General features: G+C 30.8%; 1 protein-coding gene across 1 annotated transcript in view; it reads right to left on the reverse strand.

Moving 5' to 3' along the window:
* Window positions 1–13,802, reverse strand: part of dop (microtubule-associated serine/threonine (MAST) protein kinase dop) — a 398,456-nt gene that overhangs the window by 210,967 nt on the left and 173,687 nt on the right. The window contains 1 exon segment of the mRNA XM_071890282.1: window positions 5,517–5,754. Coding sequence (XP_071746383.1) covers window positions 5,517–5,754 — 238 coding nt within the window.

Genomic DNA, 13,802 nt, shown 5'->3' on the forward strand with positions numbered 1-13,802 from the left:
ACAACCAAGTTTTATAGATATAAAACCTCATCTTTCATTCATATGAAGGATGTCAAAATAAGATCAAGAAATAATAGGACTTGAGCCTTACTCTCTATCAAAAAAGATCCCTCGATTGCCTAGTTTTATTATATATCAGATCCTATAATATGTTAAAATATATTATTACATCGTTTAACTATCTTATTTTCGAATTGTAAGTTTAGAATTAACTATTAAAATAGAAAGAGTAAGATATTTTTCCATATTTATCCAATCTTTATCGACACTAATAGATAAAAAAAAAGTAATAATTTTTACAAATCTAGCCATGTTTAGGGATTTTCAGTACATTTTACTTTGATATAATTCAAATATCATTGTTTTTCATTGGTATTGAAGGCAGATGTGAAGTATTTTTTATTATTTAAGCCATTTGATATGATTTTAGTCAAGATGTATTGGAATTTTTTACATTTTATGTTTTAAAAATATCAATTTTGAGCCCATCTGAAGGTGTCTCCTTTAAATATGATGTAATTTATGACAAATTTAATTGACTACGTTTTCATGCAAAATAAGTCAAATGGGTATACATATAGAGTCAATTTGCAGTAGGCGTGATTTATGACATTAGTTATTCGAGTATAAAATTTCATTCTTACAACGGAAACTTCACTAACCAAAGGAAACAATATGGATGGATTCGTTTTACCAATTTAACTTTCCATAATTTTGAAGTTGCAGATCCGTAAATCCTTCACCTATTGTATAATAGTTATTATTAGCGAAGAATCAAACATCTGTATTGAGGCAACAAGGCAGACTCTTTAACACCACCTGAGGATAATTACGATGATGGATTTCTATGGAGTTTTACTCTCTTTTTTACGGGGCAAAAAAACTCATTTCTTAGATGAGGATTTTCACTCAGTTTTCTTATCATATGTAGGTAGAATGAGCAACATATGGCCGTTTGCACTCATTTAACTAATTTGCAATTGAGTATTCTATGAATATGTTTTGTATCTGTGGAACTTTGAAGACTTTAATCTTTTAGGTATACATGTAATTATTATTATATTAATATTAATTAGAAATAGAGTTTGTTAAATATTGTATAGTATTAATCAATTATAGTATGTACTATGCCTGAGCCTACCTACGTCAAAAGGAAAAAAAATGCGCAAACAGAACAAAAATCAAACATTTCATTCAAAACAGTTTATTGCGTAATTTCAGGCAAAATATAAGAATTCTCTCATTTATATACTCCTGTAATTTGAATGGTTATTCAATCAATTAATCCATCATTTTTTCCCCCAAGTACTCTATAATGATTTTACTCTATGACTCTGCGAACAATTAAATGAAAGCCTCCTCTTATATTAAGAAGTCATTTTCCTTCAATTAAAGCGTGCAAGTACTACAACCGGGAGTGGTATACCAATGGCGGCGTGTAGGTTCTGTTTTATTTTTATAAAAAAAGTTTAAGAAAAAAAGAAGTAAGTGGGCCTCCGTGGTGCGTTGATGCTGCTTCAAGTCACAATCATAAGTCAGTCAGTACCTTTTTGAATTTTGAGAAGTCAACAAGATCAAAAAAAATATACAAAACATAAATAACAATAAAAAAAGAATTTCAAGGATTTCAATCATTTAAAGTTATCTTATAGTACGTTGTTCCTGTTGTATTATTTTTAAATTACGTTGATATATATATTGTACATATTATATACAAGAAACGATTTTGCGAATTTCCTCAGAAAGTGCGAGTTAATCACATCAATCCCGTGCAGCATACGCAGTTTTTTTCTCCCCCCCACATAAAAAAGCGGACGTATATAAGAGGAGAAACTTTAATTATCACTTAGTCCCCTTATAACTGCTCATCAGGTGTTTAAAGAACAAAAATTCATATTAAAATCCTCAACGTCAATAACGAAATCATGGATCTAGGCTCCATCAGCATTCCGAATCCGAATAACTACCAACGACAACTCTCCACGTCTTCGTCTGCTTCCTCCTTTGGAAGCATTGACTCAAGCACGTACTCCAACTCTCCATTACCCGTCCTCAACGCTCCTCCTCGCTCTAAGAAAAACTCCATTTGCAGTGGTTCGAATATCTCGGATGAAATCGTGGCTCGTCCACGACCCCGACGACGACTCTCTTCCGTCTACTCAACAGAGTCCATTCATTCAGGTAGCAGTGACGTCTCTGTGAACGAAGACGAGTCCAACGATAGGAGCAATCTTGTTAACAATAGCAACAATTATAATCATACTATCAGTGTCAATGGAGGCGATAAATACTCTGTTTTCAATAGTCTTCGACGAACAGACTCCTCCTATAAGGGATGGAGCAAGGAAGTGTTGGGTATTGGCCCCTATGGGTGGAGTGAAGAAATCCTAGAAGGAGGCTATGAGTCCACTGACTCAGCTTTTTCAAATGGCTCAGATGATGGACCTAAAGTGTTCAATCAATCGAATCCATTCTCCACTCTTCCTGATCCGTCATCTCTTTGGAATAATGCATCCTCACCAAATACAAACTTTCTACCCCAATTTCCTTGAATTCCATATGTCATATAGCTGGATCATCCTCCCCTTCTGTTTTTTTCTTTATTTTGTTACATCCCATCTCTGCTATCATGTTTGAGCTTTTAAATTTTTCATCTCACACAATAATTGCCAAAAAACTCCGGCTACTGTTAATATGTAATATTAATTATGATGTAAACGTCTAAACACAATGTCCTTTATAGAATGTATGTAATAATAACATGTATACCCCCCTAAGTAATTAATAAGAATCCCTCAGCCTTTGTGACTTCTTGTGAGCCGATGACAAACAATTATAGGATAGTAATCATGATATCTAATTCCTTCATTTCTTTCTTTCAAATCAATTTGTCAGTATTCAATCTATTTTCATATGATGAAATAAATTTTATTACAATCTACATTTACATACTTTAATATTCTTCTTTGACTTCATTCATTTGACCCTTTTACATATGTAAACTTGAGGTCGGATTACATTTACGAATTATTATTATACGAATGATCGTCAATTTATATTTACAAATTGTTGTTATTACTCTCTTGGATGGGTCAAAAATTGCTCTTAAAGTAGTAGGCAAAATTGAAAGTCACAACAAAAGAATGATAAATTGATAGATTTAATTAGAAAGAGGTCATATCGGGGCCAATATAAGTTTCTTAAATCAAATAAAGATCCCAAACTACAAGCTAAAGTTCTTGAGTATATCAACTCATCCCACAAATTTGAGTAATAAGCCTATAATTGACTCTTATTAGTAGTCTATTGGGGTGTATGTATTAAGGAAAATTCTAGATTTGTATTGTCTTGATTTTTTTTCAAGATTGTTTTTATGTTGAAGTCTCATATATGTATCTCAATTGAAATAAATGTACATAGATAGATAATCTGTAAAGCTATATGTACAATACATAAAGTGTTTCTTCAGCAAGAAATGATATAAGGATTAAATTCCCACTCCGAGCACATAATTATCTTTAAAGATACAAATTATGTGTATTGCTTTAAATAACATATTGAACAATGAAGACATATTGATGATAGAAACTAGAGAGTCAATGCACTTAGTCATGTTTTTTTCTTTCATTAATGAAACGATGACAATATATCCATTTGTAATGTATCTACATATAAAAGACCAAAGGAATACATATATATTTGTGTTGGGTTTCGGTTTGAACATCTCAGACCGGTCTTAGACTGTTATGATTTTTAATGGATCGAACTCATTCGTTCTATTAAAAAAAATCGATATAGAATGTTCGCATAAAAAAAAATTGGTTAGGATCTGTCTTTCAAAAAAATCGATCTAGATTGTTCCAATGAAAAATCTGGTAGGAATATATCTTACAAAAAAATTGATATAGATCGTTTCCTAAGAAAAACTGGATTGTTTACAAAAAAATAAAATCGATCTACATCTTTCCCAAAGAAAAGCTCGATCTTGCAGAGAAATCTATTTGTATCGGTCCCAAAGAAAAATACGTTCTGGATCGGTCTTACAAAAAAATCAATTTAGATTCATCCAAAGAAAATTTTGGGTCTGGATCGTTGTTACAAAAAGTCGATTTTGAGAGTTCTTTTTCAAAAGTTCGGTCTAGATCAGTGTTACACAAAAATCGATGTGGATCGATATTACACATAAGTCGATGTGGATCAGTCGTCTTACACAAAAATCGATCTGGATTTGTCCTAAAGAAAAATTTGTTCTCGATCGGTTATAAAAAATAATCGATCTAGATTGGTTCTAAAGAAAAATTCAGTCTGAATTTTTTTTTCAAAATTTTTTAAACCAAGCTCCACTCAATTATAATCCTGCGGACGCCCGTGTGGACCGAGTACTAACACTACAATACACAAATATTGTGTGTATAAAAGTCGTGTTTTTTCAATGACTAACAATTACCGGAAACTCTTTGATTTGTTCTATGAAAGTGGCAATTATACATTCAATGATAAAAGTACAACTCACAACCATTGTAGGTATGAGATCCATACACATGATAGTTTTTAGTTGGTACCTAACTCATAACTGTTTATACTAATTCATCATCATTACGAAACGCACAACACATAAAAAACCAACACTATTATCCTTAATGTTAACATAAACACTACTTCTGAAAATCGGCATTAAAAAAGAAGCCGTTGGGCATTTATATTTAGGCGTCTTAGACTAGCAGACTCAATCAACAAATAATTCATGTACTGAAACAAAAATATCTTGTAATTTTCTAACATATTTGAAAAATGATATTAGATAATGATTTTTCTCAAAATTGAGTTATCGTCAATCTATATTTCTTGTTATCTCTTTGGATGTGTCGCAAATTGCAATGACAGTAGGACTTGTAGACAAATTTTATTTGAAAGAGGGCGAATAGGGATCAAAATAATTATCTTTAATCAAATAAAGATTCTAAACTATAGCTAAAAACTTGGGTATCTGAAATCCTCTCAAAAATTTGAAAAATAGGCTATTAATTGACTCAAATATATGTCAATGAAAATGGCTGTTTGTATATGAATTAAGAAAATAAATTGTGATTTTTTCATTTTTTTGATTTAAAAAAAAATATGTTTACTTACTACATATACACATTTATAAGACCCACTGTACCAACTGGATTTAAATTTCAGCCAAGTTAAATACAGTACAATTAGTTATTTGAAAAATCAATTGTTTAAAATTATCGTCAGAAACTGATAATTTTTTGGAATTTGTACTCTAATAAAAAATGTCAGACTATAACATAAACGTACATTGTGAACCTTAAAAAAATCATCAGTGGGAATGGGGATTGTGTACAGTTTGAGGAGAATGCGAGACTGAACAAGATATGAGTGCCTACAATTTTTATAATTCCCTGTCATTTATTTAAGGATGACGACTGTGCGCCTTTCAATAACTAATAATTAGAATCAATTCCACTTGGTCTTCTAACCCCCTTATAAAATAAATAAAATACACATACCTGTTGATGAAAGATTATGGTTGAGTTGATATGTAGAGGAAGAGATGAGAGAGGCTGTACTCCGACGTCGGACATCGTCGGATATGCACCGCGATAAATGTCGTCCACTGGATTTCCCTTGGAGAAAGAGACCGAGTGCATCTACGTCTTGTAAGGAACGACGATTCCCGGGTGTAGACATGGATAGGGGATTCCCGAAAGGGCTTCCGAAGCTTGAGCCACCACCTCCCGAGTCCGCCTAAAAGAAGAGAGGTATTCTTCAATAATAGGCTCATTAAGTTTTTGGTAGTAGAATTGTTATAAATTATTTTATTTTATTTGGTAAATCTGGTAGCCTTTCATTGTAGGTACTTAGATTTTTAATAATAGTCAATCTAACCTTTTGAAATAACTCACAGAAAAATACGTGTGTAACAAAAAAAATGATACACTTTGACTTAGTCCAGCACAACAAGAAGTCGAAAATAAAAACATTCAAATTAATAATTTTTATATAAATAATACTTAAAAATAAGACATGGAGAATAGTTTCTCTTAATAAAGCCTCAAAATCGACTTTTTGTAACAACGATCCAGACCAAAATTTTCTTTGGATGAATCTAAATTGATTTTTTTGTAAGACCGATCCAGAACGTATTTTTCTTTGGGACGGATCCAAATGGATTTTTCTGCAAGATCGAACTTTTCTTTGGGAAAGATGTAGATCGATTTTTTTTTTTTAAACAATCCAGACCGAATTTTTCTTTGGAAACGATCTATATCGAAAAGCATTCAATCTCTTCCAAAATTCCTTACAAACAGTTTTTTATAGACCTCCTTTATCAAGGCACATTGCTAATTGACTTTCTTTTTCAGGGCATCAATACTTAGGTAGGTGTTGAAGTCGAACGACTTCCTTCTCAATTTGCGGCCGAAATACATCATCCAGAGGCTTAAAATCTGATCATTAGGGGATTTTTTTCAACTTTTTTGTATGCTTCAAAAACGCACATTGTTCTCCAAGAACTTTTGACCCACTTTTGAAGTGTAAGCTGGTGTATCATCCTGCTGCAAGACCTTTCGTCTGATCTTAATGGTTCGGAACAGTGTCATTTTGAAAATAGTGAAGTTATCTCATTAGTCGATGGCTTTGACAGCCTCTTTTAGAACGTAGGTATCCAACATTGAAATTTGCCAGAGCCATGATGCTAAACCCTGTCTTTCTCAGCTTTTATCCTCATTTATACTTCTGCCAACGAAGCTGAAGGGAAGTTATGTATTTTCTTTCGTTTTGTTTGTTAGTTTGTTTGACTGCCACCGGGATTAAGGGAAAAGTTGATAATCAATTTAGATCAAACTTGGTACATGGTCACAGTAACAGGCCATTAAATTTTCAGAAGTCAAGGTAACATAAAACGTAAATAATGCAGAACCGACCATGAATTTGGAACAAATAGAGATACTTCAAGTTCATTTTATGCGGAGGTTTTGTGCTCTAACGAGTGCCCATTCTAGTTTACATTGCAACAGTCGCTCGGATTGTTCCCACCCACCTTGCCATCTCTAAAGGTGTAGTTACAACGTGGATAAACGTTTCAATACATATTTTATTTGGTAGGATTCTAAGAGCGGACAAACTTTTTATACAGCAGAATTAGTGCTTTTATGTGGCATCTTTAATTAACTATGAGGAAGTTTAAGAGAAAAAAAAACATGTACACTTTGCAAAAAATATTTTACAACTGCAATTTTTTCCCCGTTACACCCCACATTACTATTATGTTTTTATAAGTAGAACATTCATAAAACTCAAATTTACAGTCATAAATTGGAAATGGATGGCCAATATTTGGAGTCCAATCAATCACGAATTGAAATAAAATATATCTCTACCTATTTAACAATATGTTTTTCTCTGTTTGAATCACATTTTATAAATAAGAAGCCAAGTTCCAATTGTGTATTAACCATACATTCAAAAAAGACTCATTCGTCCTTGGCTATAGATTAAACTACATTTATTCAACCATGCTCATTTTAAATTAGAAAACAAAATTGTACATACTATATCCAATTACAATTATAGCATTTTTACCTTCTAATTTAATTTATTTAAAGCACAAAATAATTATTTTAACTAAATATATTATTGGTTAATAATTACTTTAGAATGATTTTTAAATTACGTAAATCAGGGAAAATGTATGTTCGTTCATGTTTTTGTCGGCCTTATGATTGATGAGGTTGATGTTAAGCATTAGGATTAAGTAGAAGTACTCGTGTATATACATATATCTACGAAGTTGCTCTGAAAAGTTTCCAACCTCAACGTCAAGGAGGCAGACCTCGTAAATAAAAGCTAGTCACATTTATCTAGCATCTATCGACAGTTATTTAGCAAAGTTTCAGCCCTTTTGGACGTACAAATGTACTGTAACAGACGTTTGAGTGATTGTTTTTGTGAAAATGAATTAAATCGAGGATACAGCTGTCGTTATTATAATTTTTTTTTGAATATGTTCCTTTTAAATAGATTCAAACAATAGCAAAAATATAAAAATGTTGTGGTAAAATTTGACGTGTCAAAGTCAATCGGAGTAATTGGGACAAAAAAAATTAAGCGTCTCGTTAAAAATTATTTTGCAGAGAAAAACGCTTTGGTAGTATTTGGACGGATTACAGAGATAGGAGCATATATGGGATAAATCTGTAGAATACCAATATCTTGTATTTTTTAGGGTCGGAAACTTTTCAGACTACCCTCATATTTAGACGAATATTTTTTCCCACCTACACAAAAACATCTTCTGCAGAGGATAATTAATTAGCGACTTTGGCAAAAATTTAATGCCTTTCAAGCCATTTTGGCCATATATATCTTCATTTAAAGGTAAAAAAACAAACTTTAGGGTCGAAATTGCCCCTTTTTAAGCCTCTTTTACCGTCACAAATATGATGTTATGAGTTAAAAAGTGCACTTTTTCCATATTTTAGTATTTGCTGTAACAATTAAATACTGTACAATTTTAAAAAAATCAACATTTGCTCAATGATCACCATTTTCCCTATGATATCAAATATAATTTTCCTCCTTTTTGTACAACAGCAATCACTTCAACTAGGTTCATATTTTGATATGTTATGTTGATAATATAATGAAACCACAAATCATTGAGCACATACCCTTTAAACTAGTGATAAGACGATTATTTGAAATCGGGTGTTATTTCTGGAATCGGAATCTGCATCATGAAAATAATGTTTAATTTATAATTCCAATTTATTAAATTTCTAAGTTATAAAAAAATTTGCTTTTTACAACTTACATTTAATATAATTTTTTTTCCAAAAAAATTAATTATCTGTGAATAACTATTTGAAAATTTTCTCTAAAAAATTTAATATTTGAATTTTTTTTAAAGAATAGAATGGGATTTTAGAATCTGTATTTAGAAAAAGCTTAATATTTGAATTTTTTTTCCAAGAAATTTAATTTTTGAGAATAGCCATAGGTTTTTAAATTTTTATGGTATATTTGGAAAAAAAATTTTGAACTTTTTTTCCCAGAAAAATTAATTTTTGAAGTTTCTTTTAATAAAAATAATTTATTTTTTTAAATTCCGCCCCCCCTCCAATCAGGGATGTTTTTTTGAAATTGTCGCATCATTACTTTAAACTATCATAAACTAGGCGCACAAAAAAAGGAATTCCTGATGTGCTACTTGATTTGCAGTTTCCCTGCTATATCAAACATAACACAAGATCATGTCCCTCCTCATTTTTTTTCAACAAAGAGAAATTCAAACAGGGTTAAATGTTGATATGTTACTATGTAGCCAATTGCCACCCCTAAAAACTCAATATATGTAGTAAAAAAATCAAAATTGTATTTACTACGTTATAAGTGCATTGAGAGGTCTTAAACTTTGTCAAAAGTTTGTTCGTTGATTGCCCCAAAAGATAAGTATAGATTGTTTGACTGCACTTATATGGAATGAATTCACGCCAACTGCCCCCCTCAATCTATGGTGTACATATGTATAAATATAGCATAAATCACCCAACAACAGCTGATATGAACTTATGCAATAACAACCTTCTTAAAGAAAACTTCGTAACTTAATATCTATTATTGTCCCCAAGAGAATAAGTATTTCTGCAGGGGGAAAAGGATTAACCCCAAAACAGGACTATATCATGGCATTGAGTTGATATTTTTGTAAGGAAAAAAAGAGCGCGAGGAGAAGGTAAGAGCGAGCTCTTACAATATCAATGAATTAAGAACCTTATTAATATCTTAATATCTACTCACTGTTATATGACTCTTTTTTTTTTTTTTGAGGGGGGCGAGGAGTTACTGTTTTTAAGGGAAGAACCTTCAAAAAAAAAAAAATAGAATTAGTGAAGGAAAAGTATCATAATTATATTTAAATTCTTATATATTTTTTATTATTATGCATTTTTAAAACAATTAACAACAAAGATAGGGGCGAATGCTTAGGTCTGAGGCAAACGTGAATAGCAAGACAATCTATTAAATAAATAAAAAAACACGAAGAAAGAGAACACGCAACAACTGTTTTTCCTTTTCAAATCTATAAACTTAGTTTTTTCCTCACAAAAATGTCAACTCTAATTATGCATACCATATAATTAGAGAAGGGATTTTTGAAAGCTAAAAACTTATTTTTGCAATTAAAAAAAGAAAAACAGTTTTCGCATGTTAAATAAGTCGTCGTGAGGTTTACTTCTTCCTCTGACATAAGAATTATTGTCTACCTTTGGTGTAAATTGTTATAAAAATACATATTAAAAAAAAAAAATAATGATGATGATATTTTCCCCTCCACTAATGCAATTTTAAATATAGAAGGCTCTCTTCTTCATAGCAGTAATTCAATTTCTTCAGACAAAATCCAGGGGCCTCTGCAAAATTCATATCTAAATTTTCAAAATAAAATATTTTTCAATAATTTTTTTCCCAAAAAATTTAATTTTCTGTAAATAACTATAGTTTTTTTTTCTAAAATACATAATATCTATAAATTTTATTTCAACAGCTGTGGATTTATGATTTTTTTTTCAAAAAATTTTACTATTTGGATTTTTTTTTCGAAAAAAATAAAATAAAGTATATATATTGTTCCGTACCCCCCTGAAATCATATTACAGACATCTGATATCAACAAGGGGTCTAGCTCCAAATTAATGTTTGTCATAGTCTCATCTCTTTGAGTTTAAATATAGAAATATGGAGTTGCTAACAACTCCATATAATGTTGATTTTTTATGAGGCTTTTATATTTTTTCTATGGATGAACATAATTGTTATTCAACAACATATGGAGCTGATCTAAATATATACTCCTAAAACATCCATTTAAATCATATATATATATATTGTGGAAATGTATTTTTGCAAGTATCTACGACAAACTAATATGATCATTTATGAATGTTTCTATCAATAGTATGAAAATTCATTTTTCTCTTCAATAACAGAAGGCCCTGGCTAACCACTTAACACCAACGCATTTTCAAAAAGATAATAATATGAAACCTTGTATGAATTGAGGCATTTCTTGGTATAGTATTCATATATATAGTGTAATGTATGGTCTCAATATATATATATATATAACACATTCACAATCAATTACAAAATACAAACAGGTCTGCAATGAAGGAATTTCTTTGTTGTTTGTTACTGATTGTGGTTTGGTCGTAGAGCTCTCCTAATCCATCTTGGTGAGTAAAGGACGCTGAATATTATGTCTTTATTACATACGTACATGTAACTGCATACAAAGATACCTATTAGTGATGAAACTCGGTCCAAGATCGAATTTGTTTTCCCGTTTCGGTATTTAGTGATTTTTTCTATAGCGATTTGTATCAATATTTCGGTCCGGACTGCAATCTTAGACTGTAGATTGATATTTAATTATTTTCAAATCGCTTTAATTTTTTTTTTTTTTTTTGATTTTGATATATAGATCAATGTTCTCACATATCCAGCCTTATCAGTTGTAAAACTTCAGTATATTTCATGCAAATAGTGTTAAGACTCGTTATTTTTCATTCGGTTTAATCTTTTCTCCACCGGCTTGAACCAATATTTATGTCTAGACCCCGATCTAAGAACGTAGACAAATTTAATAGTTTTCAAATCTTGAACCGTTTTTTTCGGTTATAATATTACTGATCTATATTATGCAAATTTTGAGGGGTTAAAAGTCATTTTTTTACAATTAACTTATGAGTAATGTTGTAGAACACATCATTAGCTATTGATTGTAAGAAAAGCATCCTTCTAGACGCCACCACGAATTCCATCCCTATCCTGATTTATGTGTTGTATATACAAATATGATAAATGCAATACTTCATATGGCGTGATTTTTAACGAATTTCAGAATAGGTGTTCACCAAATTTTAATCAATACTATTTTTTTTTTAGTAATGCAGATTCAGATATTTTATCTTCCAAATTTGCGACCGATGTACAAAAATCTTTCACTATGTTATCCTCAAAATATCCATAACTCTTTGTACAGTAAACAAACTTATATCCCATCCAAGGAAGTCACTTGAAATTCCAAAAGGGGACAGGGCCGTGACTGAGATTTTTCTTTCCTTGCTGACTAACTTGAGATGACCTTATATTTTTATAACAATACAAAATTTACGTTTATTGCTCTAATTATAGATGAAACAGTTTATTTAGTATTTATGTTGTAGTCAAGAGTATGGGAAGTGAATAGAAAAAAACAATTTTTAAGCACAATAATTTAGAATGTGCAGGGCCGTCTGCAGGATTATATATATATATATATATGGTAGGGTACTTGATTTTTGATAAGTTGAAATTTTTGAAAAAAAATTCAAAAATTACATTCCTAATATTATATTTTTTGAAAAAAATTTCAAAAAAAAGAAGTCAAAAATCTATAGCTATTCAGAAATTTTTTCAAAAATTCAAAGCTGTTAACTAAAAATTTGTCAAATTAAATTTCAGATATTGAATTTTTTGATGAAAATTTGACAAAATCAAATTTAGAATATAATTTTTTCTTTTCAAATATTAAGTTTTTTTGAATTTTTGTTTAAAAATCCACAACTGTTCACCAAAAATTAATTATTTTGGAAAAAAAAATTCAAATATTATATTGAGGGGAAGTACATCTCTACTGATGTGCTGAGTTAAGCTTTAGTAGATCCCATCTTATATAATCTTTATATTTACACTTCAGCTGGAGAGTGGGGGGGGGGGTTTATAACCTGATAATAGCTCAACTAGTAAATTATCAGTTGATTACATTTTTTTCTTGCTCTTTGAGGGGATGAAAGTTTGAGAGAGAGTCGATGACAATTACTTTAGCTAAGGGACAACTTTTGTGTGACATCCTTGAATTAAGTTCATACTTATGTGTTTGAAGGAAACCAACAAAGAGCCTTACAATGTCTGTAATAAACTTTTCACTCCAATATATATATGTATGTATTTAGAGTGGTTTTTAAGGAAAAACCACGATCCATAGAGCATTTATCCATACTTTCACTTAGGTAATAAGAATAATGTATGGTAAGGAAGAAGAGGAAGAAAAAGAGAGAGAGAGAAAAAAAAAACGAGTTTCTGAGTACTTAAAAAAAAGTACTATTCATTTAGGAGTTGAAAGAAAGTGCTATTATTATGTACTATCAAAAAAAGCAATTAAGTTCGATACTTTATATATATATATATATTACAACATCCTAAAAGTACGGCGGAAGCGAAGAATCAGGCCTTTTCTTGAATAGATTTGTGTAATGGTAAGTGGGTGCACACCCATCCACTCACCCAGCCACCCACCCACCCATTTCATCTCTCACTCTCTTTTACCTTGTTACTAAAGAGTCTTTATTTGAAGACAAAGTCCTCCTCTATATGGACCATACAAACATATTACATAGGGGGTACAAGGTAATCAGGTAACTTGAGACACTCAAGATAGAAATAAAGTTCATTTCGTCACTTCTTCCATTGATTTTGCATCCATGCATTCACTAACGGAAGTGCAATTTCTTGGCAAAACTATTTTTTTATAAAAATATATCACTATAAATATTTATACCTCTGATTTATGTCATTCAAGCTCGAGTATGGATGTACATATTAGTGTTGAGACGCGGTCCAAGACCGAACTTTTTCACCATTTCTGTATAAATTGATTATTAAAAGACCGATTTGGAATGATAATTCAGTCTAAATTGCAATCTCAGACCGTAGACTGAAATTTAAGTAAATTTTGAAGCACACATGATGTC

Source organism: Lepeophtheirus salmonis, chromosome 8 (assembly GCF_016086655.4).
Source record: "Lepeophtheirus salmonis chromosome 8, UVic_Lsal_1.4, whole genome shotgun sequence".
NCBI lineage: Eukaryota > Metazoa > Arthropoda > Copepoda > Siphonostomatoida > Caligidae > Lepeophtheirus > Lepeophtheirus salmonis.